Raw genomic sequence first — 27,826 nt, forward strand, 5'->3', positions numbered from 1 at the left:
GGTTAGTGCAAAATCCCCATTCCTTCCCGATCAGGTGGGACTAAAGAGGCAGAGAATACATGGCGGAGGGGCCAGTCAGAGGTGATATTTACCAGTTCTCCAAACTAAAATGCCACCTCTAATCTCAAGAGAGCTGGTGGTACATGTAACACAGTCATCTGACTCTTGTAGTACCCCCATGGTCATAGAAACATAGAACTCATGGTCCATCTAGTCTGCCCCCATACCATTTTCTGCATTTTATCTTAGGATGGCTACATGTTCATCCCAGGCATGATTATGAGAAAATATTATTTTACTGAAAGAGTAGTGGATCCTTGGAACAAACTTCCAGCAGACGTAGTTGGTAAAACTACGTCTGCTGGAAGTTTGTCCCAAGGATCTACTACTCTTTCAGTAAAATAATATTTTCTCACATTGCTTTTGATCTTTCCCCCAACTAACTTCAGATTGTGTCCCCTTGTTCTTGTGTTCACTTTCCTATTAAAAACACTTCCCTCCTGGACCTTATTTAACCCTTTAACATATTTAAATGTTTCGATCACGTCCCCCCTTTTCCTTCTGTCCTCCAGACTATACAGGTTGAGTTCATTAAGTCTTTCCTGATACGTTTTATGCTTAAGACCTTCCACCATTCTTGTAGCCCATCTTTGGACCCGTTCAATTTTGTCAATATCTTTTTGTAGGTGAGGCCTCCAGAACTGAACACAGTACTCCAAATGTGGTCTCACTAGCGCTCTATATAAGGGGATCACAATCTCCCTCTTCCTGCTTGTTATACCTCTAGCTATGCAGCCAAGCATCCTACTTGCTTTCCCTACCGCCTGACTGCACTGTTCACCCATTTTGAGACTGTCAGAAATCACTACCCCTAAATCCTTCTCTTCTGAAGCTTTTGCTAACACAGAACTGCCAATACAATACTCAGATTGAGGAGTCATGTGATTTACATTCAGCTGCTCAGCAACTGGCTCATATTTATAATGGTTGTATTGTCCGGAGGTCACGTGATCCCTTTTTTTTGACCTGCTAACTAGGAAAGACAACGGGGAAACCAGATTCACTGAACAACAGTGTTACAAATTTAACAGCTGCAATGATTCATTAAGAAATATGGCAAAAAAGTCATAAAATTGGGCATTTTTACTATATTCTATTCCCTCCATGGTCCCTTCCAGTTCTATCCTGATTGACTGGTCTTGAAAGCTGCAACCTCGAATTTGCTGTTGAAACAGCAGGAACTGTTCAATGGGTAAATTTTGTGGAGAGGAAAAAGATCCAGTTCGGCATAGTGATGGAGGCACTAGGTTAGAGATAGAGAAACCCTCAATTCCAGTCACATCTGAAGGGCAAAACCATCAACTTTGACTAGTCCTCTCAAGCTTAGGAAAGAATTGGGGAGGGAAACCCCTTCCAAAAGGTTTTGGCAAGGAAATTGCAAGCCAGGCATCAAGACTGGTCCAAAGGCATCAAAAACGAAGTTAAGTGACGTCACTTTTCACTATTTCATTTGGCTCAGTTGCAAAGGTCGGTTGCTAGGAGTCCGAAACTATCCATGTAATCAGTGAAAACATCTTCCAAAGGCCTTGGTGGAGTTTGGAAAAGCGTGTTTTCCCATCTCCTGTCGCTAGATGGCGGTCAAGCAACATCTATGCCTAGAAAGCTATCGACACCGCATTGCTAGAAAGTACGGGAGGAAGGGAGAAGCGCAAAGAAACTTCCTCTACCGGAAGGCTGGTGGGAGGAAATTTCTGTGCAGAGCGGCTTTTGTGCTCTTCCAAGGATCGAAGCGGCAGTTGGAAGGTGAGTTGGGGGCAAGTGGGAGGAGAGTCCGGACACAAGTCGGGCTGTTCGTTTTCCTCCACCGTCTGGAAGCAGAGAAGCAACTAGGCTGAAGCATGTTAGGTGCTGCTCCTGCAGGTTCCTCACCAAATTTATTGGCCACCAACCTTATCATGACATTACTGTGATTGACAGGTATGGCTCAGCAAAATAAAAGAATCCAAGTGTGTGTGTGTTGATTGTTAATAAAGCCAACACATTTATTCAGCTGAATTAACTTTAGCGCAGAAGGTTTGAGTGTAACCATTTTGAGTTGTTTTTCAGCATTGAAAGACATGTATTATCTCCATATTGTAGATGTGTGTATTTTTATTTCTCTCTGAATATACCTATCTCCAAATATATAATCTATCCCTAGTACTTCCAGATAAACTGTTACGTGAAAAAGAAAGTCCAGTCTGTTTGACTTTTATAGTTTTACTTATCAAGACATAGTAAAAAATCATTTGGACCTTAGAATTTCTTAAAAGTAGGTAAATACAACTGCAATTGAACAATTCATGACATATTACATCAGGTTGTCATTTATTTTATAAAAAGAAAGCCAGTAGGGGTGTCAATCATGTCATAACGGAATGATTATGTCATGTATAGCACCTTTTTTGCCCTTCTCTAAACCAGCTGTGGATATAGCCAGCACGTGACCCTTCTGGCTCACAGGTGAGATTGACAGCCTTGCAGTAGAATGTAGAATCTAAGATCTAACAATTTATTTATTTATTTTATTTCTTGATTTAATTTGTTTGCCACCCATCTCCCTAGGAACTATAACAACAACAACAAGAAGAAGAACAACCTTTATTGTCATTGCACACCATATGTACAATGAGATTGGTGGAGCTCTCTCAGTGCGCACACACCGCACAATACAATACAAGTCACAGTAAAGACAGAAAATCCCTAACTGAATAAATCATATTAACAAACACCCATTCCTATTGCATCAGTGTGAACATGTTACATGTTGCGCTGACCCTGCAAGTCTATCAAACTATGTAGTTATTATGTTATTTCACATTTAGGAATCTGACAGTCCACGGTTAAAAACTGTCCTTTAAACTGTGTTTCTATGCTCCTATATCCCCTTTCGGATAGTAGGAGAGTAAAGAAGTACAAATCAGAATATGAATCGTCCCTGAGGATTTCCTCACTCTTTTAAGGCAGTGAGCTCCAGCGATTTCATCTAGTGATATCAGTGGACAGCCAGCCCATGATGTTTTGTGCTGTGCTTGGCACCCTCTGTAATGTTTTTCCATCTGCAGCTGTTAAGCCAGCATGCCATAGCATGATGCAATAAGTGAGGACACTTTCTATTGTGGATCAGTAAAAGGTAATCAGTTGTTATTCCAGCCTGTTTTTATGCAAGACCCTAAGGAAAATGAGTCTCTGTTGGGCCTTCCTGGCCACCCTGATCATGTTGTTTTAACAGGGGAAGTCTTTGCTGAGATGGACTCCCAGGAAAGGAGGAGACCACAGCTCCCCTCGATGTACAGTGGGGTAGGCTCATCTCTCTTCCTCCGGAAGTCCAATATCAGCAAGAACAAGCATCTCCTTGGTCTTGCTGATATTTAAGTGCAGATTGTTTTTTAAGCACCATGTGGATAATTTTTGAACCTCCCCACTTGTCGACTGTTTCCTCTCCACCTGTAATAAGACCCAGTATAGTGATGTCACCTGCTAACTTAATGATCACAGTGGATGAGTCAGAAGATACCCAATCATGTGTATAAAGTGAATACAGGTAGGGACTGTATGGAGCCAGTCCTAAGTGGAGCTAGCGTTAAGCTTCAGGGTGGTGGATATGACAGATCCAACTCTCAGTGTTTTTGGCCGGTCCCTCAGAAAGTCTTTCATCCAGTCACAGATGGAAGAGGAAAAATCCAAGTCCATCAGCTTTTCAATAAGGATGCTAGGCACAATGGTATTGAAGGCTGAGCTTTAGTCTATGAAGAGCATCATGACATAGTTCCCAGGTTTCTCCAGATGTCTCGAAACAGAATATAAAGCTATGGTGTCGTCTGTCGCCCTATTCCCCCTGTAGACAAACTGATGTTTGTCAAAGTCCGGTGGGAGGCATATCCTAAGGCAGTGGCGAACAGGAGGCACACGGAGCCATTTCTGAGGGCACGCGGGGCGTTGCCCTATGTCAGCTCCCATCTATTTTTCTACTTTCTTTTCTGCACTTTTCATACTCCCCAGGCTGAAGGAAAAGCCTCCTGAAGCCTGGGGATGGTTATAAAGGGGCAACTGAATGTTCATTTCTGAACGTCCGTTTGGCCTGTTTGGCTGTTTTTATTGTCCCCAGAATTCAGGAAGCTTTCCTGAACCCTGGGGACGGCAAAAAATGGGCCAATTGGAAGTTTGTTTCTGAACTTCCAGTTGGCCTGTTTAACCGTTTTTTGCCATCCCCAGCCTTCAGGAGGCTTTGAGGACAGGGCGGGTATGTGTATGTCTGCAGCTCAAGGGGTTTGTGCATCTGCCCAGGGGAGGGGCATTGCATTATGGGTGTGGGTACCTGAGCCAAAAAAGGTTCACTATCACCGTCTCAGATGTTGGAGAGCCAATCTCTCAAAACATTTCATCCTTACAGACATTAATGTGAGTGGAGCTGAAAAGGCAAAATGGAGCAGTAAGCTCTCTCCCATATTTGGGTACGCTGGGTGACCCATCAGAAAAACACGTAATCTTTCCCTGGCTCAGCTGATAAACGGGACTAGAGCCTGTGGCTTCGAGGAAAAAGGCATAAGCAACCCAGGTTGGAATCCTAGAAGTACAGTGATCCCCCGGTTATTGCGTCCCCGACCATTGCGAACAGGGTAATTTGCGATTTTTCAACCCGGAAGTAAACAACACCATCTGCGCATGCGCGCCTTTTTTCTTTCTATGGCCACGCATGCGTAGATGGTGGAGTTTGCCGGGCAGATCAGCTGCTGGGCGGCTTCCCTGGGTCTTCCCCTCTTGCCGGGGTTTCCCCTTTGCGTGGGCGGCGGGGAAACCCCAGCCCCGCTTCCCAGCTGAGTGGCGCGAGCAACGGCGTTGGCGGGCGAAGGGCGGGCGGCGCTGGCTTCCCCTCAGGAGACGCGCCTTCTCTCTTTTTTTTCTTGCGGCGAGCCCGAGCCGTTCCTCTCTGGACCGCAGCCGAGCTTCCCTCGGCCCCCTTTGGCCCCGTCGCCTCCTCCCCGCCTGCGAGACTCTTCTTCTCCGGCTTTCGGAGCTCCTCCGCCGTCACCCGGCTTCTGGCAGAAGCCTTCTCTCTTTTTTTCGTGCGCTTGGCGAGGAAAAGCAGGCGGGGAGGAGGCGAAGGGAAGCTCGGCTGCGGTCGAGAGAGGAACGGCTCGGGCTCGCCGCAAGAAAAAAAAGAGAGAAGGCTTCTACCAGAAGCCGGGTGACGCCGGAGGAGCTCCGAAAGCATGAGCGGCAGCCGGACGAGCGGCGGCCGCACCAGCAGCGGCGGCACGAGCGATGGGGCCAAAGGGGGCCGAGGGAAGCTCGGCCGCACCAGCAGCGGTGGCACGAGCGGCGGCAGCACGAGCGGCGGCCGCACCAGCAGCGGCGGCACGAGCGGCGGCCGGACGAGCGGCGGCCGCACCAGCAGCGGGCGGACAAGCGGCGGGCAGGCGGGCGGGCAGGCGGCTCCTCAGCTGTTGGGCGGGGGTCTTCCCAGGTGCGGAAGTAAAAAACACCATCTGCACATGCGCGGCCATGAAAAAAGGGCGCGCATGCGCAGATGGTGTTTTTACTTCCGCAGCGCTACTTCGCGAAAACCCGCTCGTTGCGGGGGGTCCTGGAACGGAACCCTCGCAACGAGCGGGGGATCACTATATGGTTTGGCTGATAAAAGCTAAAAAGCTATACCAGTCTCCCTTTATTTCTTTATCAGTTTTTTGCAATTTTGGAGTGTTTGTGTGTGTGTGTGTGAGAGTGATTTTTTTGTCGAGTTGCCCTGGTATATAGAGGGAGCATCACAACTTCCTTTTTGCCTCTCATCCACAGCAGGGATCATATTCCAAGGCAGATAAACTTTTTTATAGTCGACTACTATAATCTAAAATCTCCGAGTCTACGGAGAGGGGCGGCATACAAATCTAATAAATTATTATTATTATTATTATTATTATTATTATTATTATTATTAATATATTTTTGCTGATAATGAAAAGGATGGGAGACTACTATAGATCTATTTCGGGCTTATTTGCCTTCATCAGGTAGCCACACCCTTTTACTGAGATTTTAACCCTTAGCCTTTAGGCTAAAGGCTCATCTCCTGTATCAGCTTGTACCAGGGAAAGGTTATGTGTGATTTTTTTCTCGAGCTAATACAGGAGATTAGCTCTGCATACAAGGCAGAGGCCCCAGGTTCAAATATTAGTCTCCCCTCCTTTTCATTATCAGCAAAAATATGTTAAATATGTATGCATGTATGTAAGTATATGTATTTGTTTACATAGATTTCATATATATCTGTGTGTGTGTAACATTTTTTGCTGAATTGAAAATGAATATATATATATATATATATATATATATGCATATGCAGAGTCCTCCTCCCTTGCTCTTATCGAAACCACCATTTCTGTCGGAGTGATAAGTGACACGGCTTGTCCACCCCACTGCCTAATCAGGTGCAGATGGATGTAACCAGACCTCCATTACAATCATCACACAGCTTTCATGGAGAAGCCCATTTGGTGCCACCTTTAAGTTGTCAATTTTGTGGACGAGAGATTTGGCATTCGTCAAATGGGAGTGCTAGTCTTCAAGGCTTATTTAAAGACGAGCCAGCAGACCGGCTTGGCTTGTTTCTGCTCCTTTCGCTTTTGTCTGTGCCTCCACGATCCAACAATATCTATGGAGATTCTGGAGGCCTTCCCATGCAGTTTGGTATGTTGTGGGACTGCTGAATATGGTTGGTAATTCCAGATTGATTTGCGAGCCTGATGTTTAGCAGCTCCATGCAAATTTTGCCCCTTGCACTACACCGTATACACATCCATACACACATTATTCCAAGCATCACATACCAATATTGGGAGCCTGGGGCTGCTGCCTGTGAATGCACCACCATCTTGTAAAAAAAAAAATGATTCCCCCCCCCTTATTTTTGCCATTGCACCATCTGATGTTTAATTTTTTTGAATGCCCACTCCAGGGATTAACAACTCTCTGAATGTTTCCCACTTCTGAATAATATTCCTCACTGTAGAATGATGGGTTTTTAATTTTTTGGAAATGGCCTTTTAAGACCTTCCCAAATTGATGAGCAGTAATAATTGCTTCGCTAAGATTATTGCTGATCTCTTTACTCTTCGGCATTGTGTTGACATACACCTCAATACCCGAGACCAGGGAACTCCTGCATCTTCAGCTTTTGTCGATGTAGTCGTACTTATTGATGATCAGTTGATCAAGAACACTTTATTAGCAGTACTTGGCTGCTACTTGGCTTCTTTGAAGCAGTGAGAAATTTCTAATGGTGGAAACAAGTAACCAGGAGAATGGGGTGCCTTCAGAAATTGTGGGAGCTTTTCAAAAGAGATTAAACAGCCACTTGTCTGAAATGGTATAGAGCAGGGGTCCCCAACCACTGGGCCGTGGACCAGTACCGGGCCGCGGGGCATGTTGGACCGGTCCGTGGAGTCAGCAGCAGCCGGCCCTCATGCCGCCACCCCCTCCCTCCAGCGCTTTGCCTCCCGCCGGGCAAGAGGCCTCGGGAGGCAGGTTCTGCCGGCCACAGGACGATGGATGGGACAGAGGGGCGGGAAGGACCGAGAGGCTCAAGCCTCTTCTGGCTTCTGCCGCGGGGCGCTTTTGCGTTTTTGACTGGGGGGAGGCAGGAGGGCCAGCCTGACCCCCTCTCTCCAGCGCTTAGCTCCCGCTGGGCAAGAGGGCTTGGGAGGCAGGTTCTGCTGGCCACAGGACGATGGCGGGAAAGAGGGGCGGGGAGGACCAGCACCCCCATGCTTAATCCCGCCCCCAACCACGCCCCTTTCCGCCCCCACTGGGCCATAGAAAAATTGTCTTGCTGAAACTGGTCCCTGGTGGAAAAAACGTTGGGGACCACTGGTATAGAGCAGTGATGGCGAACGTTTTTTGGTTGGCGTAGCAAAAGTGGCTGTGCTAGCAACTGCCAATACACCTTCCTTCCCCGACACATGCTCACACACACACACACACACCATGCTGCCCCTGCACATGTGCACAATCCCTCCATCCACACACATTTGCACTAACCCTAACCAAAACCTGGGACAGTAGAAAAATGGGCAAATGGCAAGTTTGCAAAATTCACGTCCTGTTGGCCTGTTCAGCCCCAGAGTGAAAGAAAACAGCACAACGGGTAAACTGGAAGTGCGTTTTCCAAACTTCCGGTTTGTCGGTTGAGTGGCTTTTTGCATTCCAGGGCTTCAGGGAAGCTTACCCAGAGGGCGAAACGGCCTTCCCTAAGGACGAAAGTCAGCTGGAGCTGAAATAGGGTAACATGCCTCCTGATGTGGCTCCGCGTGCCATAACAGATATAGGGTCTCCTGCTTGAGCATGGGTTTGATTAAAAGACCTGCAAGGTCCCTTTCAATTCTGTTATCATCTTCTGTTCTGTTTCAATTATATTTATGATAGAATGGAATAGAATTCTTTACTGGCCAAATGTTATGGGACACACAAGCAATTTGTCTTTGGTGCATGTGCTCTCAGTTTACCTAAAACAAAATATACATTTGTCAAGAATCGTGAGGTACAACACTTAATGATTGTCATAGCATTCAAATAATCAGGAAAGAATATTAATATAAATTATAAGGATACAAGCAACAAGGTACAGTGAGACAGACATAAGTGGGAGGAGATGGGTGACAGGAACGATGAGAAAAACTAATAGCAATAGTAATGCAGCTTAGTGAACAGTTTGACAGTGGTGAGGGAATTATTTGTTTAGCAGAGTGATGGCGTCCAGAAAAATCTTTTCTTGTGTCCAGTTGTTTTGGTATACAGGGCTCTCTAGCAACATTTTTGAGGGTAGGAATTGAAACTTTATGTCCAGGATGTGAAGGGCCTGTAAATATAATCCCAATCCTCTTTTTGACACATATAGTATACAGATCCTCAATGGAAGGCAGGTTAGCAATAATTGTTTTTTCTGTATTTGAAAATGACCTTTTACACTGCTAAGATTTTGTGATTGACCTAATCAAAAAGTCAATTTTATCATTGAATAGAACTTGGATCTCGGTAGTCTTCTATGTGTCAAATGAATAATGATTAATGTAAGAGCTTATTGCAACAGTGTAGCGTGTTTGCTATTTCATTTTAACAAAACTGTTTTTCTCAGCTCCTGCGACCATTTTATACTCAATTAAAGATACATGTTTCTTTGAATTTTACAGACAAAGAGGATGGAGATAAGAGCATAACTCTGTTTGGGTTCTGGAGCGATCCATAAAGGAGAGAAGCCCTACAAGTGTTCCGAATGCGGTAAATGTATTAGCGAGCATGGCAACCTGGAATCACACCAATCAGAAGCCATTTGAATGTCCTGATTGTGAGAAATGTTTCAGTCAGAAATACACTCTGCTTCAACCCCAGAGGACTCACACAGGAGAGAAACCCTTTGAATGTCCTGACTGTGGTAAAAGTTTCAGTAACAACTCCAACCTGATAAAACACCAGAGGAATCATGCAGGAGAGAAACCCTTTGAATGTCCTGACTGTGGTAAACGTTTCAGTAACAACTCCAACCTGATAAAACACCAGAGGACTCATACAGGAGAGAAACCCTTTGCATGTCCTGACTGTGGTAAAAGTTTCAGTAACAACTCCAACCTGATAAAACACCAGAGGACTCGTGCAGGAGAGAAACCCTTTGAATGTCCTGACTGTGGTAAACGTTTCAGTAACAACTCCAACCTGATAAAACACCAGAGGACTCACACAGGAGAGAAACCCTTTGAATGTCCTGACTGTGGTAAACGTTTCAGTAACAACTCCAACCTGATAAAACACCAGAGGACTCATACAGGAGAGAAACCCTTTAAATGTCTTGACTGTGGGAAAAGTTTCAGGTGGAATTCCAATCTCATTGTCCACCAGAGGTGTCATACACGAGATAAATCCTTGGAATGTACTTATTGTGGGGAAAATTTCAGTCAGAATTCAAGTCTGGTTATACACCTGAGAACTCACACAGGAGAGAAAATCTTTGAATGTCCTGATTGTGGGAAAGGTTTCGCTCAAAATTACAGCCTGGTTCAACACCTGAGGACTCACACAGGAGAGAAACCCTTTGAATGTCCTGACTGTGGTAAAAGTTTCAGTCAGAATTCTCACCTGGTACTACACCAGAGGACTCATACAGGAGAGAAGCCATTTGAATGTCCTGACTGTGGTAAAAGTTTCAGACAGAGTTCCAACCTCATTGGTCACCAGAGGATTCACATAAGGGAGAAACCCTTTAAATGTCCTGACTGTGGGAAACGTTTCAAGCAGAATTCCAACCTCATTGGCCACCAGAGGTGTCACGCAGGAGAGAAACCCTTGGAATGTCCTTATTGTGGGGAAAATTTCAGTCAGAATTCCAGTCTGGTAATACACCTGAGGACTCACACAGGAGAGAAAATCTTTGAATGTCTTGATTGTGGAAAAGGTTTCACCCAAAATTGCAGCCTGGTTCGACACTTGAGGACTCACACAGGAGAGAAACCCTTTGAGTGTCCTGACTGTGGTAAAAGGTTCAGTCAGAATTCTCACCTGGTACTACACCAGAGGACTCATACAGGAGAGAAGCCATTTGAATGTCCTGTCTGTGGTAAAAGTTTCAGTCAGAGTTCTCACCTGATACTACACCAGAGGACCCATACAGGTGAGAAACCATTTGAATGTCCTGATTGTGGGAAAGGTTTCAGTCAGAGTTCTAGTCTGGTTCAACACCAGAGAACTCATACAGGAGAGAAACCCTTTAAATGTCCTGACTGTGGGAAAAGTTTCCGTCACAATTCCACCCTGGTTCAACACCAGAGAACTCATACAGGAGAGAAACCCTTTAAATGTCCTTACTGTGGGAAAAGTTTCAGTCAAACCTCCCACCTCATTGGCCACCAGAAAATTCACACAGGAGAGAAATCCTTTAAATGTCTGGACTGTGGGAAATGTTTCAGTCGGAATGCCAACCTCATTAGCCACCAGAGGTGTCACACAGGAGAGAAACCCTAGGAATGTCCTCATTGTGAGGAAAATTTCAGTCAGAATTCCAGTCTCGTTAAACACCTGAGGACTCACACAGGAGAGAAACCCCTTGAATGTCCTCATTGTAGGAAATGTTTCACTCAAAATTTCAGCCTGGTTCAACAACAGAGGATTTATACAGGAGAGAAACCGTTTGAATGTCCTGATTGTGGAAAAAGTTTCAGTCAGAATTCCAGCCTGGTGAAACACCAGAGGACTCATACAGGAGATAAACCCTTTGAATATCCTGACTGGGAAAAGTTTCAGTTGGAATTCCAGCCTCCTTCAACACCAGAGGACTCACACGGGAGGGAAACTGTATGAGTTTCCAGACCAGTAGTGGTATTCAGTTACCTTCACTATTGGTTTGGAAATGTCAGCATTCCTGTGTTTCCAAATTTTCCCCAAAAACGAAAAAACATTTTAGTGCCCTGAGTGTGGACGGTGCTTCAGGAAACATTTCTACCCTTATGACACACAAGAAACCCAGAATGAGTGTAGAGAAGGCAGGAATTTCATTTCTAGTGTCCTATTATAAGTCCAGGTGAGAAAATTACTATTGAAATTGATTAAATTAAATAGTATTTGCCGGACATTTTTAAGGCAGAGATGTATTAGATGGGGGAAAGGAAATAAAAACTTGGAGCATATTATTTGATAATGGCTATCTGGCCTTCAGCGTAAGAAATCGCTGGATATTTATTTTTGTTGATGTTCTGCAGTTATGTAAACATTTTTGGGGGAATGTTCTTTTTATTTTTAGGATGGTAGATGATAGAAATGCTATGTACCATGAGTCCCAGCCTTTTTCTCCTGGGGTGACACAAAGGGGTTCAGCATTCTTTAGTCCCTAACAGTTCCAGAAATGAAGTGCATTAACATGTCTGTTTAGATTGTGTCAAGAACAAGGCTCACAAGTGGAAAAAACCCTACGTTGCATTGCACTCCTTGCATTGGGTCTGTAACTTGGAATCCTGGCACCATACTTATGACGGTTGCAGTGTCCTGGAGTCATGGCATCCTGTTTTGTGACCTTCAGCAAAGTCAATTTGTCGTGCTGCCGCCGCTGCCTCTTGAAGCAGGACCCAGGAAGGCTTGTTGTGGCGTTGCCTGTTTCAAAGCAGCCCAACAACAAACTTCATCGTACTGGCACAAATGGTGTTCTGCCCTTTGCGGGTGCACTAGTCTTTCAAACCTGTTTTTGGTGCGATCGTTGGTGTGTGCAAGGACACAACAAACCTCGCAGCACAATGTTCAGTGTGGTGAAGCTCGTGGCGATGCCGCCGTTGATGCATGCAATGACACAACAACCCTTGCAGGGTCCTGTTCCAAGAGGCGGTGGCGGCATGACGACTCTCATAAGGACTCATTTCTGATGGAGTTTGGGCGAGAGAATGAAAGACTTCTGCTGCTGCTTCTGCTTTCATTGCATGCCGCCAAATGTTCACAAAAGGAAGGATCCAAAGATCCCCTCAATGTGAGTGGCATCAAGTTGGCCATGCCCTCCAGTCACATGACGAAGCAGACACGCCCACCCAGACACATGAGCAACCATCCATAGGACCAAGCCATGCCTACATCTCCACCAAGCCACACCCGTCTAATCATGACCACGTAGCCACGCCAACAGAACCTGTTGTTAAATTACTTGAAGCCCACCACTGATCAGGGAATTTAAACAACAGAAATTCTTGTCTGATTCTTCCCCCTGGGCCCATGCAGGCTCAATTCACCTTTGTGTCCATATTGTCTTACAACCAGATTTTCAACGGTTCCAACTATTGGAGTGCAGGGCCATTTCAGACAAGATTGAAATTTTTGTACTACTGGTTCTGGGGACATGGTTTGGTGAGTGTGGTGTGGCTTGGTGGGCGTTTGGTTTGGTGGGTGTGGCAGAGGAAGGATGCTATAAAATCTCCGTTCCCTCCCCACCCCAGAGGAAGGTTCCTGCAAAATCCCCAACCTCTGATGCGTCAGCCTCCTGCTCATCTTGGACTCCTGAACCTCGGGCTGCTCCTGACTGCTTCCGTAGTAGAACAGGTAAGCTCAACCGGGTGCCCACTGATGAAAGCAGGACTGTGAAGGGTCCTTGACCTGTGTCCACACAGGCGCAGGCTCTGCCTACCTTCATCTGATTGCATCATTTTGCAGCCGGCTCCGTAGACCTGTGCCCGCCTCCTGCCCAGGCAAAAGCAGCCTGCCATCAGATTGCCTTGGTCTGCAGCTGGCCATGTCCAAGCCCAGCTTCATCCTGAGCAGTGATCCCAGCACCTGTCCGGCAGCTACCACCTTTTTGTGAGCCAGCCAACCTGCCTAGCTAGAGCCCACCAGACTCCTGGCCAGTCTCCTGGGAACTGGGAGATATCCACAACTGCTGAGTGTCACCTGCCAGTGGGTGGGGGGAGAGGGCGACCAGGGAGCATGGAGATACGTGTCCTGCATCTCTCCTCTGCCAGCCACCCATCCCTTTCCTACCCACCAGACTGAGCTCTTTGGCCGAGCACAGACCACCATAGTTCCCCCTAAGCTGAGCAGTGAGCAATCGCTCACTTAAAAATCATCATCAACTCAGAGTTTTCCAAACCTGCCCAGAAGCCGAGAGGGAAAGAGTGAGAGGGAAGGAGAGAGAAAGGAAGGGAGAGAAACAGATAGAAAAAAGAGAGGAAGAAAAAGAGAAAGAAAAAGAATGGGAGTAAGGAAGAGAGAAAGAAAATCAAAATCTAGTTTGAAACTAGCTCAACTATTTAAGTGGCATTTTGATATTGATAGAGTTGCCCTATTGTGAGCTCACTGTTATAGACACACAGTACAGTATTTTATTTTGAAATTCTGTGAGGCAAAACAGTGGGTTTTTTGTTTGTTTGTTTGTTTGTTTGTTTATTTATTTATTTATTTATTATTTCTGTACCGCCCAGTCCCAAAGGGACTGCCGCTCAGACACTATACTTTTCCGCCCCCCCCCCCCCCAAAAAAAAAATTAGAGGGAACACTGATCACTGGAAGTTTTTAAGGAAGAATTTTTTCCATAATAGTATAGGGTCGTGATGGTGAACCTATGCTACGTGAGCCACAGGTGCCATGCAGAACTATATCAGAGGGCACATGAGACATTGCTCTAGGACAGCTCCATGATGTATGTTCGCACTGGCCAGCTGATTTTTGGGCTTCTTTTTGGATGTTTTTGTTCTCCCCGGGCTTCTGGGAAGCCTCCTGAAGCTTGAGGATGGTGAAAAGTTGTCCAACTAGAAATTCAGAAATGAACTCGTTGGCCCGTTGGCCCATTTTTTTTGCCATCCCCAGGCTTCAGGAGTCTTTCCAGAAGCCTGGAGAGAGTGAAAAACAACCAAAGGGGCCAACTGGAAGTTTGGAAACAAACTTCCCAATTATTGTGGTATAGGGCCACTTCAGACAGTTTGGGCATTGGATATTTTGACTACCGGGTCTGTGGACATGGTTTGATGGGTACTGTGTGGCTTGATGGGTGTTTGGTTTGGTGGGCATGGCAGGGGAAGGATGCTATAAAATCTCCATTCCCTCCCCACTGCAGGGGAAGGTTACTGCAAAATCCCCATTCCTTCCCGATCAGGTGGGACTAAAAGGCAGAGAATACATGACGGAGGGGCCAGTCAGAGGTGACATTTACCAGTTCTCCAACTAAAATGCCACCTCTGATCTCAAGAGAGCTGGTGGTACATGTAACACAGTCATCTGACTCTTGTAGTACCCCCATGGTCATAGAAACATAGAAGTCTGGCGGCAGAAAAAGACCTCATGGTCCATCTAGTCTGCCCCCATACCATTTTCTGCATTTTATCTTAGAATGGATACATGTTCATCCCAGGCATGTTTAAATTCAGTTACTGTGGATTTACCAACCACATCTGCTGGAAGTTTGTTCCAAGGATCTACTACTCTTTCAGTAAAATAATATTTTCTCACTTTGCTTTTGATCTTTCCCCGAATTAACTTCAGAATACATGACGGAGAATACATGACGGAGGGACCAGTCAGAGGTGATATTTACCAGTTCTCCAAACTAAAATGCCACCTCTAATCTCAAGAGAGCTGGTGGTACATGTAACACAGTCATCTGACTCTTGTAGTACCCCCATGGTCATAGAAACATAGAAACATAGAACTCATGGTCCATCTAGTCTGCCCCCATACCATTTTCTGCATTTTATCTTAGGATGGATACATGTTCATCCCAGGCATGATTATGAGAAAATATTATTTTACTGAAAGAGTAGTAGATCCTTGGAACAAACTTCCAGCAGACGTAGTTGGTAAAACTACGTCTGCTGGAAGTTTGTTCCAAGGATCTACTACTCTTTCAGTAAAATAATATTTTCTCACATTGCTTTTGATCTTTCCCCCAACTAACTTCAGATTGTGTCCCCTTGTTCTTGTGTTCACTTTCCTATTAAAAACACTTCCCTCCTGGACCTTATTTAACCCTTTAACATATTTAAATGTTTCGATCATGTCCCCCCTTTTCCTTCTGTCCTCCAGACTATACAGGTTGAGTTCATTAAGTCTTTCCTGATACGTTTTATGCTTAAGACCTTCCACCATTCTTGTAGCCCGTCTTTGGACCCGTTCAATTTTGTCAATATCTTTTTGTAGGTGAGGTCTCCAGAACTGGACACAGTATTATTCCAAATGTGGTCTCACCAGCGCTCTATACAGCGGGATCACAATCTCCCTCTTCCTGCTTGTTATACCTCTAGCTATGCAGCCAAGCATCCTACTTGCTTTTCCTATCGCCTGACCATACTGCACTCCCATTTTGAGACTGTCAGAAATCACTACCCCTAAATCCTTCTCTTCTGAAGTTTTTGCTAACACAGAACTGCCAATACAATACTCAGATTGAGGAGTCATGTGATTTACATTCAGCTGCTCAGCAACTGGCTCATATTTATAATGGTTGTATTGTCCCGAAGTCACGTGATCCCTTTTGACCTGCTAACTAGGAAAGACAACGGGGAAACCAGATTCACTGAACAACAGTGTTACAAATTTAACAACTGCAATGATTCATTAACAAATATGGCAAAAAAGTCATAAAATTGGGCATTTTTACTATACAGTGATCCCTCGATTTTCGCGATCTCAATCTTCGCGAAACGCTATATCGCGATTTTTCCACCCGATGACGTCACTCCTTTCCTTTCTCATCTTTCTTTCTCTCTCTCTTCCTCTATCTTGCTTCTTCCTCTCTCACACAGCAGCTGGGTGGGCGAGTGACGGGCAAGCGGCAAGCAGCAAGCGAGCAGCCGGGCGGGCAGGTGAACGGGCAAGCGGCAAGCGAGCGGCTGGGCGGGCGGGTGACGGGCAAGCGGCAAGCGATCTTGGGGTTTCCCCTTTGCCTGGGCGGCGGCGGGAAGACCCAGGGAAGGTTCCTTCAGCCGCCCAGCAGCTGATCTGCTCCGCAGCGCAGCAGCAGCGAGGAGCCGAAGATGGGGTTTCCCCTTTGCCTGGGTAACGGGGAAACCCCATCTTCGGCTCCTCGCTGCCGCCGCGCTGCGGAGCAGATCAGCTGCTGGGCGGCCGAAGGAACCTTCCCTGGGTGCCGCCCACGCAAACTCCACCATCTGCGCATGTGCGGCCATGAAAAAAAGGGTGCGCATGCGCAGATGGTGTTTTTACTTCCGCAACCCTACATCGCGAAAAATCGATTATCGCGAGGGGTCTGTGCTGGCTGGAGAATTCTGGGAGTTGAAGTCCACAAGTCTTAAAGTTGCCAAGTTTGAAGACCTCTGTTCTATTCCCTCCATGGTCCCACCCAGCTCTATCCTGATCGACTGGTCTTGAAAGCTGCAACCTCGAATTTGCTGTTTGAAACAGCAGGAACAGTTCATTGGTTAAATTTTGTGGAGAGGAAAAAGATCCAGTTCGGTGTAGTGATGGAGGCACTAGGTTAGAGATAGAGAAACCCTCAATTCCAGTCACATCTGAAGGACAAAACCATCAACTTTGACTAGTCCTCTCAAGCTTAGGAAAGAGTTGGGGAGGGAAACCCCTTCCAAAAGGTTTTGGCAAGGAAATTGCAAGCCAGGCATCAAGACTGGTCCAAAGGCACCAAAAACGAAGCTAAGTAACGTCACTTTTCACTATTTCATTTGGCTCAGTTGCAAAAATCGGTTGCTAGGCCGTCCGAAATTATCCATGTAATCAGTGAAAACATCTTCCAAAGGCCTTGGTGGAGATTAGAAATGCGTGTTTTTCCATCTCCTATCGCTAGATGGAGATCAAGCAACATCTATGCCTAGAAAGCTATGGACACCGCATTGCTAGAAAGTACGGGAGGAAAGGGGAAGCGCAAAGAAACTTCCTCTACCGGAAGGCTGGTGGGAGGAAGTTTCTGTGCAGAGCGGCTTTTATGCTCTTCCAAGGATCGAAGCGGCAGTTGGAAGGTGAGTTGGGGGCAGGTGGGAGGAGAGTCCGGACACAAGTCGGGCTGTTCGGTTTCCTCCACCGTCTGGAAGCAGAGAAGCAACTGGGCTGAAGCATGTCAGCTGCTGCTGCTGCTGCAGGTTCCTTCCCAAATTTATTGGCCACCAACCTTATCATGACATAACTGTGATTGACAGGTATGGCTCAGCGAAATAAAAGAATACAAGTGTGCGTGTGTTGATTGTTAATAAAGCCAACACATTTATTCAGCTGAATTAACTTTAGCGCAGAAGGTTCGAGTGTAACTATTTTGAGTTGTTTTTCAGCATTGAAACAGAAGACTGACGGCAGAAAAAGACCTCATGGTCCATCTAGTCTGCCCTTATACTATTTTCTGTATTTTATCTTACAATGGATATATGTTTATAAGACATGTATTATCTCCATATTGTAGATGTGTGTATTTTTATTTCTCTCTGAATATATAAATATATAATCTATCCCAAGCACTTCCAGATAAACAGTCATGTGAAAGAGAAAGTACACTCTCTTTGACTTTTATGGTTTTACCTATCAAGACATAGTAAAAATCATTTGGACCTTAGAGGTTCTTAAAAGTAGGTAAATAAAAAACGCAGATGAACAACAATTCATGATAATACATCAGATTGTCATTTATTTTATAAAAAGAAAGCCAGTAGGGGTGTCAAACATGTCATAACGGAACGATTATGTCATGTATAGCACCTTTTTTGCCCTTCTCTAAACCAGCTGTGGATGTGGCCAGCACGTGACCCTTCTGGCTCACAGGTGAGATTGACAGCCTTGCTGTAGAATGTAGAATCTAAGATATAACAATGTATTTATTTATTTTATTTCTTGATTTAATTTGTCTGCCACCCATCTACCTAGGAACTATAACAACAACAACAACAACAACAACAATCTTTATTGTCATTGCGCACCATATGTACAATGAGATTGGTGGAGCTCTCTCAGTGCGCACACACCGCACAATACACAGTAAAGACAGAAAATCCCTAACTGAATAAATCATATTAACAAACACCCAGTCCTATTGCATCAGTGTGAACATGTTACATGTTACGATGATCCTGCAAGTCCATCAAACTATGTAGTTATGATGTTATTTCACATTCAGGAGTCTGACAGCCCACGGTTAAAAACTGTCCTTTAAGCTGTGTTTCTATGATCCTATATCCCCTTCTGGATGGTAGGAGAGTAAAGAAGTACAGATCAGAGTAGGAATCGTCCATGAGGATTTCCTCACTCTTTTACAGTGAGCTCCAGCGATTTCATCTAGTGATATCAGGGGACAGCCCATGATGTTTTGTGCTGTGCATAGCACCCTCTATGTTGTGGTTAGCTCTGGCCCAGCTCCTGCCCCAAGGACTGGGTGTGAGGGAGACATCCACATGCTGCAGGCCTGTTTTGCCCCCAGTGGAATCTGATGATGAAGGCTCCTCTGACCAAGAAGACATGAGTGACAGGGAGGAGGAGAGTGTTGCAGACAGCTCAGAAGGAGATCAATTATCTAGCTTCTCCTTGGATTCAGAACAAGAGTTAATGATACAGCCACGCATGCGGAGAGTGATGCATAGGCAACAACAACTGAGAGATTATTATCAAAGAAAATGAGGCCACCTGTGGTTGGGTGGGGATGTGGTAATTAGTGAGGCTGCTATAAAGAGCAGCCTGTGGGTTTGGCCCTTGTGGAGGATTATCTGATCGTTGTGTTTCATGACTGCTTTACTGACTTTAACTTTTTGTGTGCTGATTTTTCCCTGCTTTGAAACTAAACCAGAGCAAAGTGTGTTTCACTTTGTGAAAGAAGGACTTTGAATTGCATCACAGCTGCAAGCTAAGTATCACAGGACTGATAAGGGATTTGTATAAATTACCAGTTTGTTTGGAGACGAGTGCTCTTTGCTATACCAAAAGAGGGCTTAGTTTAAGTGAATTTTCATTATAAAGAACATTGTTTTGAATTTTCAAACGTGTGTGTGTCTGAAATTTGTACTTGTGAATTTTTGGGAGGATTCTACCAGAGAGCCCGACAAAACACTCTGTAATGTTTTTCTATCTGCAGCTGTTAAGCCAGCATGCCATAGCATGATGCAATAAGTGAGGACACTTTCTATTGTGGATCAGTAAAAGGAGGTACAGTAATCAGTTGTTATTCCAGCCTGTTTTTATGCAAGACCCTAAGGAAAATGAGCCTCTGTTGGGCCTTTCTGGCCACTACGATAATGTTGTTTTTCCAGGGAAAGTCTTTGCTGAGATGGACTCCCAGGAAAGGAGGAGACACTCTCTACACAGCTCCCCTCGATGTACAGTGGGGTAGGCTCATATCTCTTCCTCCAGAAGTCCAATATCAGGAAGAACAAGCATCTCCTTGGTCTTGCTGATATTTAAGTGCAGATTGTTTTTTAAGCACCATATGGATAATTTTTGAACCTCCCCACTTGTCGACTGTTTCCTCTCCACCTGTAATAAGACCCAGTATAGTGATATCATCTGCTAACTTAATGATCACAGTAGATGAGTCAGAAGATACCCAGTTATGTGTATGCAGTGAATACAGGTAGTGACTGTATGGAGCCAGTTCTAAGTGGAGCCAGTGTTAAGCTTCAGGGTGGTGCTTATGACAGATCCAACTCTCAGTGTTTTTGGCCGGTCCCTCAGAAAGTCTTTGATCCAGTCACAGGTGGAAGAGGGAAAATCCAAGTCCATCATCTTTTCAATAAGGATGCTAGGCACAATGGTATTGAAGTCTGAGCTTTAGTCTATGAAGAACATCATGGCATAGTTCCCACGTTTCTCCAGATGTCTCGCTACAGAATATAAAGCTATGGCGTCGTCTGTTGATCTATTCCCCCTGTAGACAAACTGATGTTTGTCAAAGTAAAGTGGGAGACATATCCTAAGGCAGTGGCAAACAGGTAACACACGGAGCCATATCTGAGGGCACACTTGGCGTTGCCCTATGCCAGGTATGGGGGAATTAAGATTTCTTCTCCCCCCTAGGCCGTTACAATTGTATGCATGGTATGTTTGTATGTATGTTTGATTTTGTATATTAAGGGGTTTTTAATTCGCTTTTAGTATGGGATTATTATTGTATACTGTTTATGATTGCTGTTAGCCGCCCTGAGTTTTCGGAGAGGGGCGGCATATAAATCCAATAAAACTTGAAACATGTCAGCTCCCATCTGTTTTTCTGCTTTCTTTTCTGCAGTTTTCGCTCTTCCCAGGCTGAAGGAAAGCCTCCTGAAGCCTGTAGATTTTTTAAAACGGAAAGTTCATTTCTGAATGTCCGGTTGGCCTGTTTGGCTGTTTTTGCTGTCCCCAGAATTCAGAAGCCTTTCCTGAACCCTGGGGATGGGAAAAAATGGGCCAATGGGAAGTTCGTTTCTGAACTTCCAGTTGGCCTGTTTGGCTGTTCCTTTGCCATCCCCAAGCTTCAGTAGGGTTTGAGGACAGGGCGGGTGTGTGTATGTCTGCAGCGCAGGGGTTTTCCCCTTATATAGAGCGCATCCCCTTATATAGAGCGCATCCCCTTATATAGAGCGCTGGTGAGACCACATTTGGAATACTGTGTTCAGTTCTGGAGACCTCACCTACAAAAAGATATTGACAAAATTGAACAGGTCCAAAGACGGGCTATAAGAATGGTGGAAGGTCTGAAGTATAAAACGTATCAGGAAAGACTTAATGAACTCAATCTGTATAGTCTGGAGGACAGAAGGAAAAGGGGGGACATGATGGAAACATTTAAATATGTTAAAGGGTTAAATAAGGTTCAGGAGGGAAGTGTTTTTAACAGGAAAGTGAACACAAGAACAAGGGGACACAATCTGAAGTTAGTTGGGGGAAAGATCAAAGGCAACATGAGAAAGTATTATTTTACTGAAAGAGTAGTAGATCCTTGGAACAAACTTCCAGCAGACGTGGTTGGTAAATCCACAGTAACCGAATTTAAACATGCCTGGGATAAACATATATCCATCCTAAGATAAAATACAGGAAATAGTAAAAGGGCAGACTAGATGGACCATGGGGTCTTTTTCTGCCGTCAGTCTTCTATGTTTCTATGTTTCTATGTGTCCAGGGGGAGGGCATTGCATTATGGGTGTGGTTACCTGAGCCAAAAAAGGTTCACTATCACTGTCTCAGGTGTTGTAGTGCCAATCGCTCAAAACATTTCATCCATTAATATGAGTGCGGCTCAAAAGGCAAAAGGGAGCAGTAAGCTCCCTCCCATATTTGGGTATGCTGAGTGACTCATCAGAAAAACATGTAATCTTTCCCTGTTCAGCTGATAAAAGGGGGTAGAGACTGTGGCTTCGAGGAAATATTACTGCCTAACAAAGCATAAGCAGTCCAGGTTTGAATCCTAGAAGGGTATGGCTTGGCTCATAAAAGTAAAAAGCTTGAAATAGATTTATACCAGTCTCCCTTTATTTCTTATCACTTCTGTGCAAGTTTGGAATGTGTGTGTGTGTGATTTTTTTGTCGAGTCATCCTTGTATATAGAAGGAGCATCACAACTTCCTTTTTGCCTCTCGGCCTCACCAGGGGTCATATCCCAAGGCAGATAAACTTTTTTATAGCCGACAACTATAAGATGTAATACTGTATATTTTTTCTAATAATGAAAAGAAAGGGAGACTACTATAGATCTATTTCGGGCTTATTTGCCTTCATCAGGTAGCCACACCCTTTTACTGGGATTTGAACCCTTAGCCTTTAGGCCACAGGCTCATCTCCTGTATCGCTTGTACCAGGGAAAGGTTATGTGTGATTTTTGTCGAGCTAACACAGGAGATTAGCTCTGCTTACAAGGCAGAGGCCCCAGATTCAAATCCAGTAAAAGGGTGTGGCTTCCTGATGAAGGCAAATAAGCCCGAAAAAGATCTATAGTAGTCTCCCCTCCTTTTAATTATCAGCAAAAATATGTTACATGTATGTACGTATGTATGCATGTATGTAAACATATGTATTTGTTTACGTAGATTTTATATGTGTGTGTGTATAACATATTTTGCTGAATTGAAAATGAATATATATATGTGCATATGCAGAGTCCTCCCTTGCTCTTATCGGAACCACCATTTCTGTTGGAGTGATAAATGACACGGCTTGTCCACCCCACTGCCTAATCGGGTACAGATGGATGTAATCAGACCTCCATTACAATCATCACACAGTTTCATGTAGAAGCCCATTTGCTGCCACCTTTAATTTGTCAATTTTGTGGACGAGAGATTTGGCATTCGTCAAAAAGACACTTGGGAGTGCTAGTCTTCAGGGCTTATTTAAAGATGAGCCGGCAGATCGGCTTGGCTTGTTTCTGCTCCTTTCACTTTTGTCTGTGCCTCCCCGATCCAACAACAATCTATGGAGATTCTGGAGGCCTTGCCATGCAATTTGGTATGTTGTGGGACTGCTCAAAATGGTTGGTAATTCCAGATTAATTTGCGAGCCTGATGTTTAACCGCTCTATGCAAATTTTGCCCCTTGCACTACACTTTATACACATCCATACACACATTATTCCAAGCATCACATACCAATATTGGGAGCCTGGGGCTGCTGCCTGTGAATGCACTGCCATCTTGCGGTAAAGAAAAATATTGGATTTTTTTGGTGCAATTTTTGCCATTGTACCAATTGATCTTGAATTTTCTTGAATGCCCACTGCAGGGCATTGAATGCTCACTCCAGGGTTTTGATTAGAAGACCTGAAAGGTCCCCTCCAATTCTGTTATCATCTTCTGTTCTGTTTCATTTATAATTATGATAGAATGCAATAGGATTCTTTCCTGGCCAAATGTTATTGGACACACAAGGAATTTGTCTTTGGTGCATATGCTCTCAGTGTACATAAAACAAAATATACATTTGTCAAGAATCATGAGGTACAACACTTAATGATTGTCATAGCGTTCAAATAAGTAATCGGTAAACAATATTAATGTAAATTGTAAGGATACAAGCAACAAGGTACAGTCAGACAGACATCAGTGGGAGGATACGGGTGATAAGAACAATGGGAAAAACTAATAGCAATAGTAATGCAGCCCTAGTGAATAGTTTGACAATGGTGAGGGAATTATTTGTTTAGCAGAGTGATGACGTCCAGAAAAAACTGTTCTTGTGTCCAGTTGTTTTGGTGTGCAGGGCTCTCTAGAAACCTTTTGAGGGTAGGGGTTGAAACAATTTATGTCCAGGATGCAAAGGGTCTGTAAATATTTTCCGGGTCCTCTTTTTGACTTGTATGTATACCGTTCCTCACTGGAAGGCAGGGTGGCAATAATTGTTTTTTCTGCAGTTCTGATTATCCACTGAGGTCTATGTCTCTCTTATTGGGTTACAGAACCAAACCACACAGTTATAGAGATGCAGATAAGAGACTGACAGATAATACCCTGATAATTAAAACATAGAAATAAAAGAGGGTGTATTTTTCTATGTTACTTGACTGTATTGGCCGCCCCGAGTTTTCGGAGAGGGGCCGCATATAAATCCAATAAATAATAATAATAATAATAATAATAATAATAATAATAATAATAATAATTTGAAAATGACCTTTTACACTGCTATGATTTTGTGATTGACCCAATCAAAAAGTGAATTTCATTGAATAGATATTTGAATTTGGATCTCGGTAGACTTCTATGTGACAAATGAATCATGATTAATGTAAGAGCTTATTAGAACATTGTAGCGTGTTTGCTATTTCATTTTAACACAGACTTTTTTTCTCAGCTACTGCGACCATTTTATGCTCAATTAAAGATACATGTTTCTTTGAATTTTTCAGACAAAGAGGATGGAAATAAGAGCATAACACTGTTTGGGTTATGGAAAGATCCATAAAGGAGAGAAGCCCTACAAGTGTTCCGAATGCGGTAAATGCTTTAGTGAGCATGGCAACCGGCAATCACACCAATCAGAAGATGTTTGAATGTCCTGATTGTGAGAAATGTTTCAGTCAGAAATACACCCTGCTTCAACACCAGAGGACTCATACAGGAGAGAAACCCTTTGAATGTCTTGACTGTGGGAAAAGTTTCAGTCAAAGTTCCAACCTTATTGGCCACCAGAGGATTCACACAGGGGAGAAACCCTTTAAATGTCCCGACTGTGGGAAACGTTTCAATCGGAATTCCAATCTCATTGTCCACCAGAGGTGTCATACACGAGATAAATCCTTGGAATGTCCTTATTGTGGGGAAAATTTCAGTCAGAATTCCAGTCTGGTTATACACCTGAGAACCCACACAGGAGAGAAAATCTTTGAATGTCCTGATTGTGGGAAAGGTTTCGCTCAAAATTACAGCCTGGTTCAACACCTGAGGACTCACACAGGAGAGAAACCCTTTGAATGTCCTGACTGTGGTAAATGTTTCAGTCAGAGTTCTCACCTGATACTGCACCAAAGGACTCATACAGGAGAGAAACCATTTGAATGTCCTGAATGTGATAAAAGTTTCAGTCAGAGTTCTCACCTAGTACTACACCAGAGGACTCACACAGGAGAGAAACCATTTGAATGTCCTGACTGTGGGAAAAGTTTCAATCAGAGTTCTTACCTGGTAGTGCACCAGAGAATTCATACAGGAGAGAAACCATTTGAATGTCCTGACTGTGGGAAAAGTTTCAATCATAATTGCAGCCTGGTTAAACACCAGAGGACTCATACTGGAGAGAAAGCCTTTGAATGTCCTGATTGTGGGAAATGTTTCTGTCACAATTCCACCCTGGTTCAACACCAGAGAACTCATACAGGAGAAAAACCCTTTAAATGTCCTGACTGTGGAAAGCGTTTCAGTCGGAATGCCAACCTCATTGGCCATCAGAGGTGTCACACAGGAGAGAAACCCTAGAGATGTCCTTATTGTGGGGAAAATTTCAGTCAGAATTCCAGTCTCGTTAAACACCTGAGGACTCACACAGCAGATAAACCCTTTAAATGTCCTGATTGTGGGAAAGGTTTCACTCAAAATTTCAGCCTGGTTCAACATCCGAGGATTCTCACAGGAGAGAAACCCTTTGAATGTCTCGATTGTGAAAATAGTTTCAGTCAGAATTCCAGCCTGGTGATACACCAGAGGACTCGCACAGGAGGGAAACTGTATGAGTTTCCAGAGCAGTAGTGGTATTCAGTTACCTTCACTATTGGTTTGGAAATGTCAACATTCCTGTGTTTCCAACTTTTCCCCAAAAGGGAAAAAACATTTTAGTGCCCTGAGTGTGGATGGTGCTTCAGGAAATATTTCTACCCTTACCCAAAAGGGAAAAAACATTTTAGTGCCCTGAGTGTGGATGGTGCTTCAGGAAATATTTCTACCCTTACCCAAAATGATGAGTGTAGAGAAGGCTAGAATTTCATTTCTAGTGTTCTATTATAAGTCCAGGTGAGAAATTTACTATTGAAATCAATGTTCCCTCTAATTTTTTTTCAGTGTGGGCGGAAAAGTATAGTGTCTGGGACTGGGTGGCATAGAAAAATAAATAAATAAATATATAAACAAATAAATAAGAAAAAAATTCCCTTTTTTAATTAAAATAAATTAATAATAAAACCAAAATCTATTACTATTATTATCTTCTCTTTTTCCATCCCTGTCTCCTCCCCCCGTGTGTGTGTGTTTGTGTGTGTGTGTGTGAACTCTTGAACCATTTCCAATTAGAGGTGAGCTATTGGAAATGGTTCAAGAGTTCACACACACACGCACACACACACGGCTGGGGTTTTTTTTCTCTGTTATTATTTGGGTGCTTTTTACCATATGCTTTAAATCAAGAGTCATTTCTCTCTCTTTCTCTCTCCCCCTCTTGCTCTCTCTCTCTCTCTCTGTCTTTCTTTCTCTTTTTCTTTCTATCTCTCTTGCTTTCTTTCTCTTCTCTCTCTTGCTATCTTGCTCTCCCCCTTTCATCTCTCTCTCTTGTTTTCTTTCTCTCTCTCTATTGCTTTCTTTCTCTTCTCTCTCGTGCTATCTCTCTCTCCCCCCCCTTTCGTCTCTCTCTCTTTCTCTCTTGTTTTCTTTCTCTCTCTATTGCTTTCTTTATCTTCTCTCTCTTGCTATCTCTCCACCCCTTTCATCTCTCTCTCTCTTTCTCTCTTGTTTTCTTTCTCTCCCTCTATTGCTTTCTTTCCCTTCTCTCTCTTGCTATCTCTCTCTTTCCGCCCCTTTCTCTTTCTCTCAGCAGCAGCGTGGGGCGGCGAAAGGGTGATCAGCTGTGAGGTGGAGCTCCGGAATGGAGGCACCAATGGCAAGGGGGCTGTGAGAGCGCTTTCTCCGAGCGCTTCAGGAACGCCTGCCCTGCCTCTACTGCAGCCCCCTTGCTGGAAGTCCTGGACGAAAGCGCTCCCAGCGAAGGGGCTGCGAGAGGGGCGGGGTGGGCATTCCCGAAGTCCGCGGAGAAAGCCCTCTCTCGCAGCCCCCTGGCTGGCAGTGTTTTTGTCCCGCAGCTGCCACTGTCGCGGCAGAAGTCGTGCCCCAAGGCAGGAGGCGGCGGAGGAGGAGAGGGGCGGATCGGGCGGGTGGGGGGCAGAGCCGAGAAGCCAGGGGCGCGTTTGGCCGGAGGCACCGTGGGGAGACAGGGGCGGCCGCGGCTTCCTTTCCTCCTCCTGCTGCCGCACCTCCCCGCCCCCACCCCCCCACGGGCTGGCAGGGGGATGGGGAGCGCGCGCCCATGAAAAAGGATGCGCGGGGGGTATTTTGGGGGGCGGGCGCGCGCACGCACACAACTTACGGAGAACAGTGATTGAAATTGATTAAATTAAATACTATTTGCCTGACATTTTTAAGGCAGATGTTTAATTGTATTAGATGGGGAAAAGGAAATAAAAACTTGGAGCATATTATTTTGATAATGGCTATCTGGCCTTCAGCGTAAGAAATCGCTGGATATTTATTTTTGTTGATGTTCCGCAGTTATGTAAACACCTTTGGGGGAGTGTTCTTTTTTTTTTTAGGATGGTACATGATAGAAATGCTACGTACTATGAGTCCCAGCCTTTTTCTCCTGGGGTGACACAAAGGGGTTCAGCGTTCTTTAGTCCCTAACAGTTCCAGAAATGAAGTGCACTAAACATGTCTGTTTAGATTGTGTCAAGAACAAGGCTCGCAAGTGGGAGAAATCCTACGAATAGCAAATATATTGGGGGAGTTTAAGACAGTGATAAAAGCAGTGTTAAATTTCATGTGTAAAGGCTGTTCTGCCCTGCAGGTGACCTCCAGGGTTCAAAAGCCATAAGAATGAATTTGATTGAAACATGTCAGTTGCTGCATATTCTTTCTCTCCCCAGATTTGGTGGTGCATGCTTTCAAAC

The 27,826-nt window shown here is 44.5% G+C and overlaps 1 protein-coding gene across 1 annotated transcript in view; it reads left to right on the forward strand.

Moving 5' to 3' along the window:
• The first annotated feature begins 1,706 nt into the window (after window positions 1-1,706).
• LOC139159268 (zinc finger protein 208-like) overlaps window positions 1,707-27,826 on the forward strand; it is a 42,258-nt gene continuing 16,138 nt past the window's right edge. The window contains exons 1-10 of the mRNA XM_070736603.1: window positions 1,707-1,803; window positions 9,225-11,045; window positions 11,088-11,376; window positions 12,781-12,906; window positions 12,996-13,098; window positions 13,167-13,353; window positions 20,831-20,944; window positions 22,266-22,374; window positions 24,330-25,364; window positions 25,407-25,586. Coding sequence (XP_070592704.1) covers window positions 9,331-11,045; window positions 11,088-11,376; window positions 12,781-12,906; window positions 12,996-13,098; window positions 13,167-13,353; window positions 20,831-20,944; window positions 22,266-22,374; window positions 24,330-25,364; window positions 25,407-25,586 — 3,858 coding nt within the window. The 5' untranslated portion in view covers window positions 1,707-1,803; window positions 9,225-9,330. The remainder of the gene's footprint in view (window positions 1,804-9,224; window positions 11,046-11,087; window positions 11,377-12,780; window positions 12,907-12,995; window positions 13,099-13,166; window positions 13,354-20,830; window positions 20,945-22,265; window positions 22,375-24,329; window positions 25,365-25,406; window positions 25,587-27,826) is intronic.

This window comes from Erythrolamprus reginae, chromosome 2 (assembly GCF_031021105.1).
Source record: "Erythrolamprus reginae isolate rEryReg1 chromosome 2, rEryReg1.hap1, whole genome shotgun sequence".
NCBI classification, from domain to species: domain Eukaryota; kingdom Metazoa; phylum Chordata; class Lepidosauria; order Squamata; family Dipsadidae; genus Erythrolamprus; species Erythrolamprus reginae.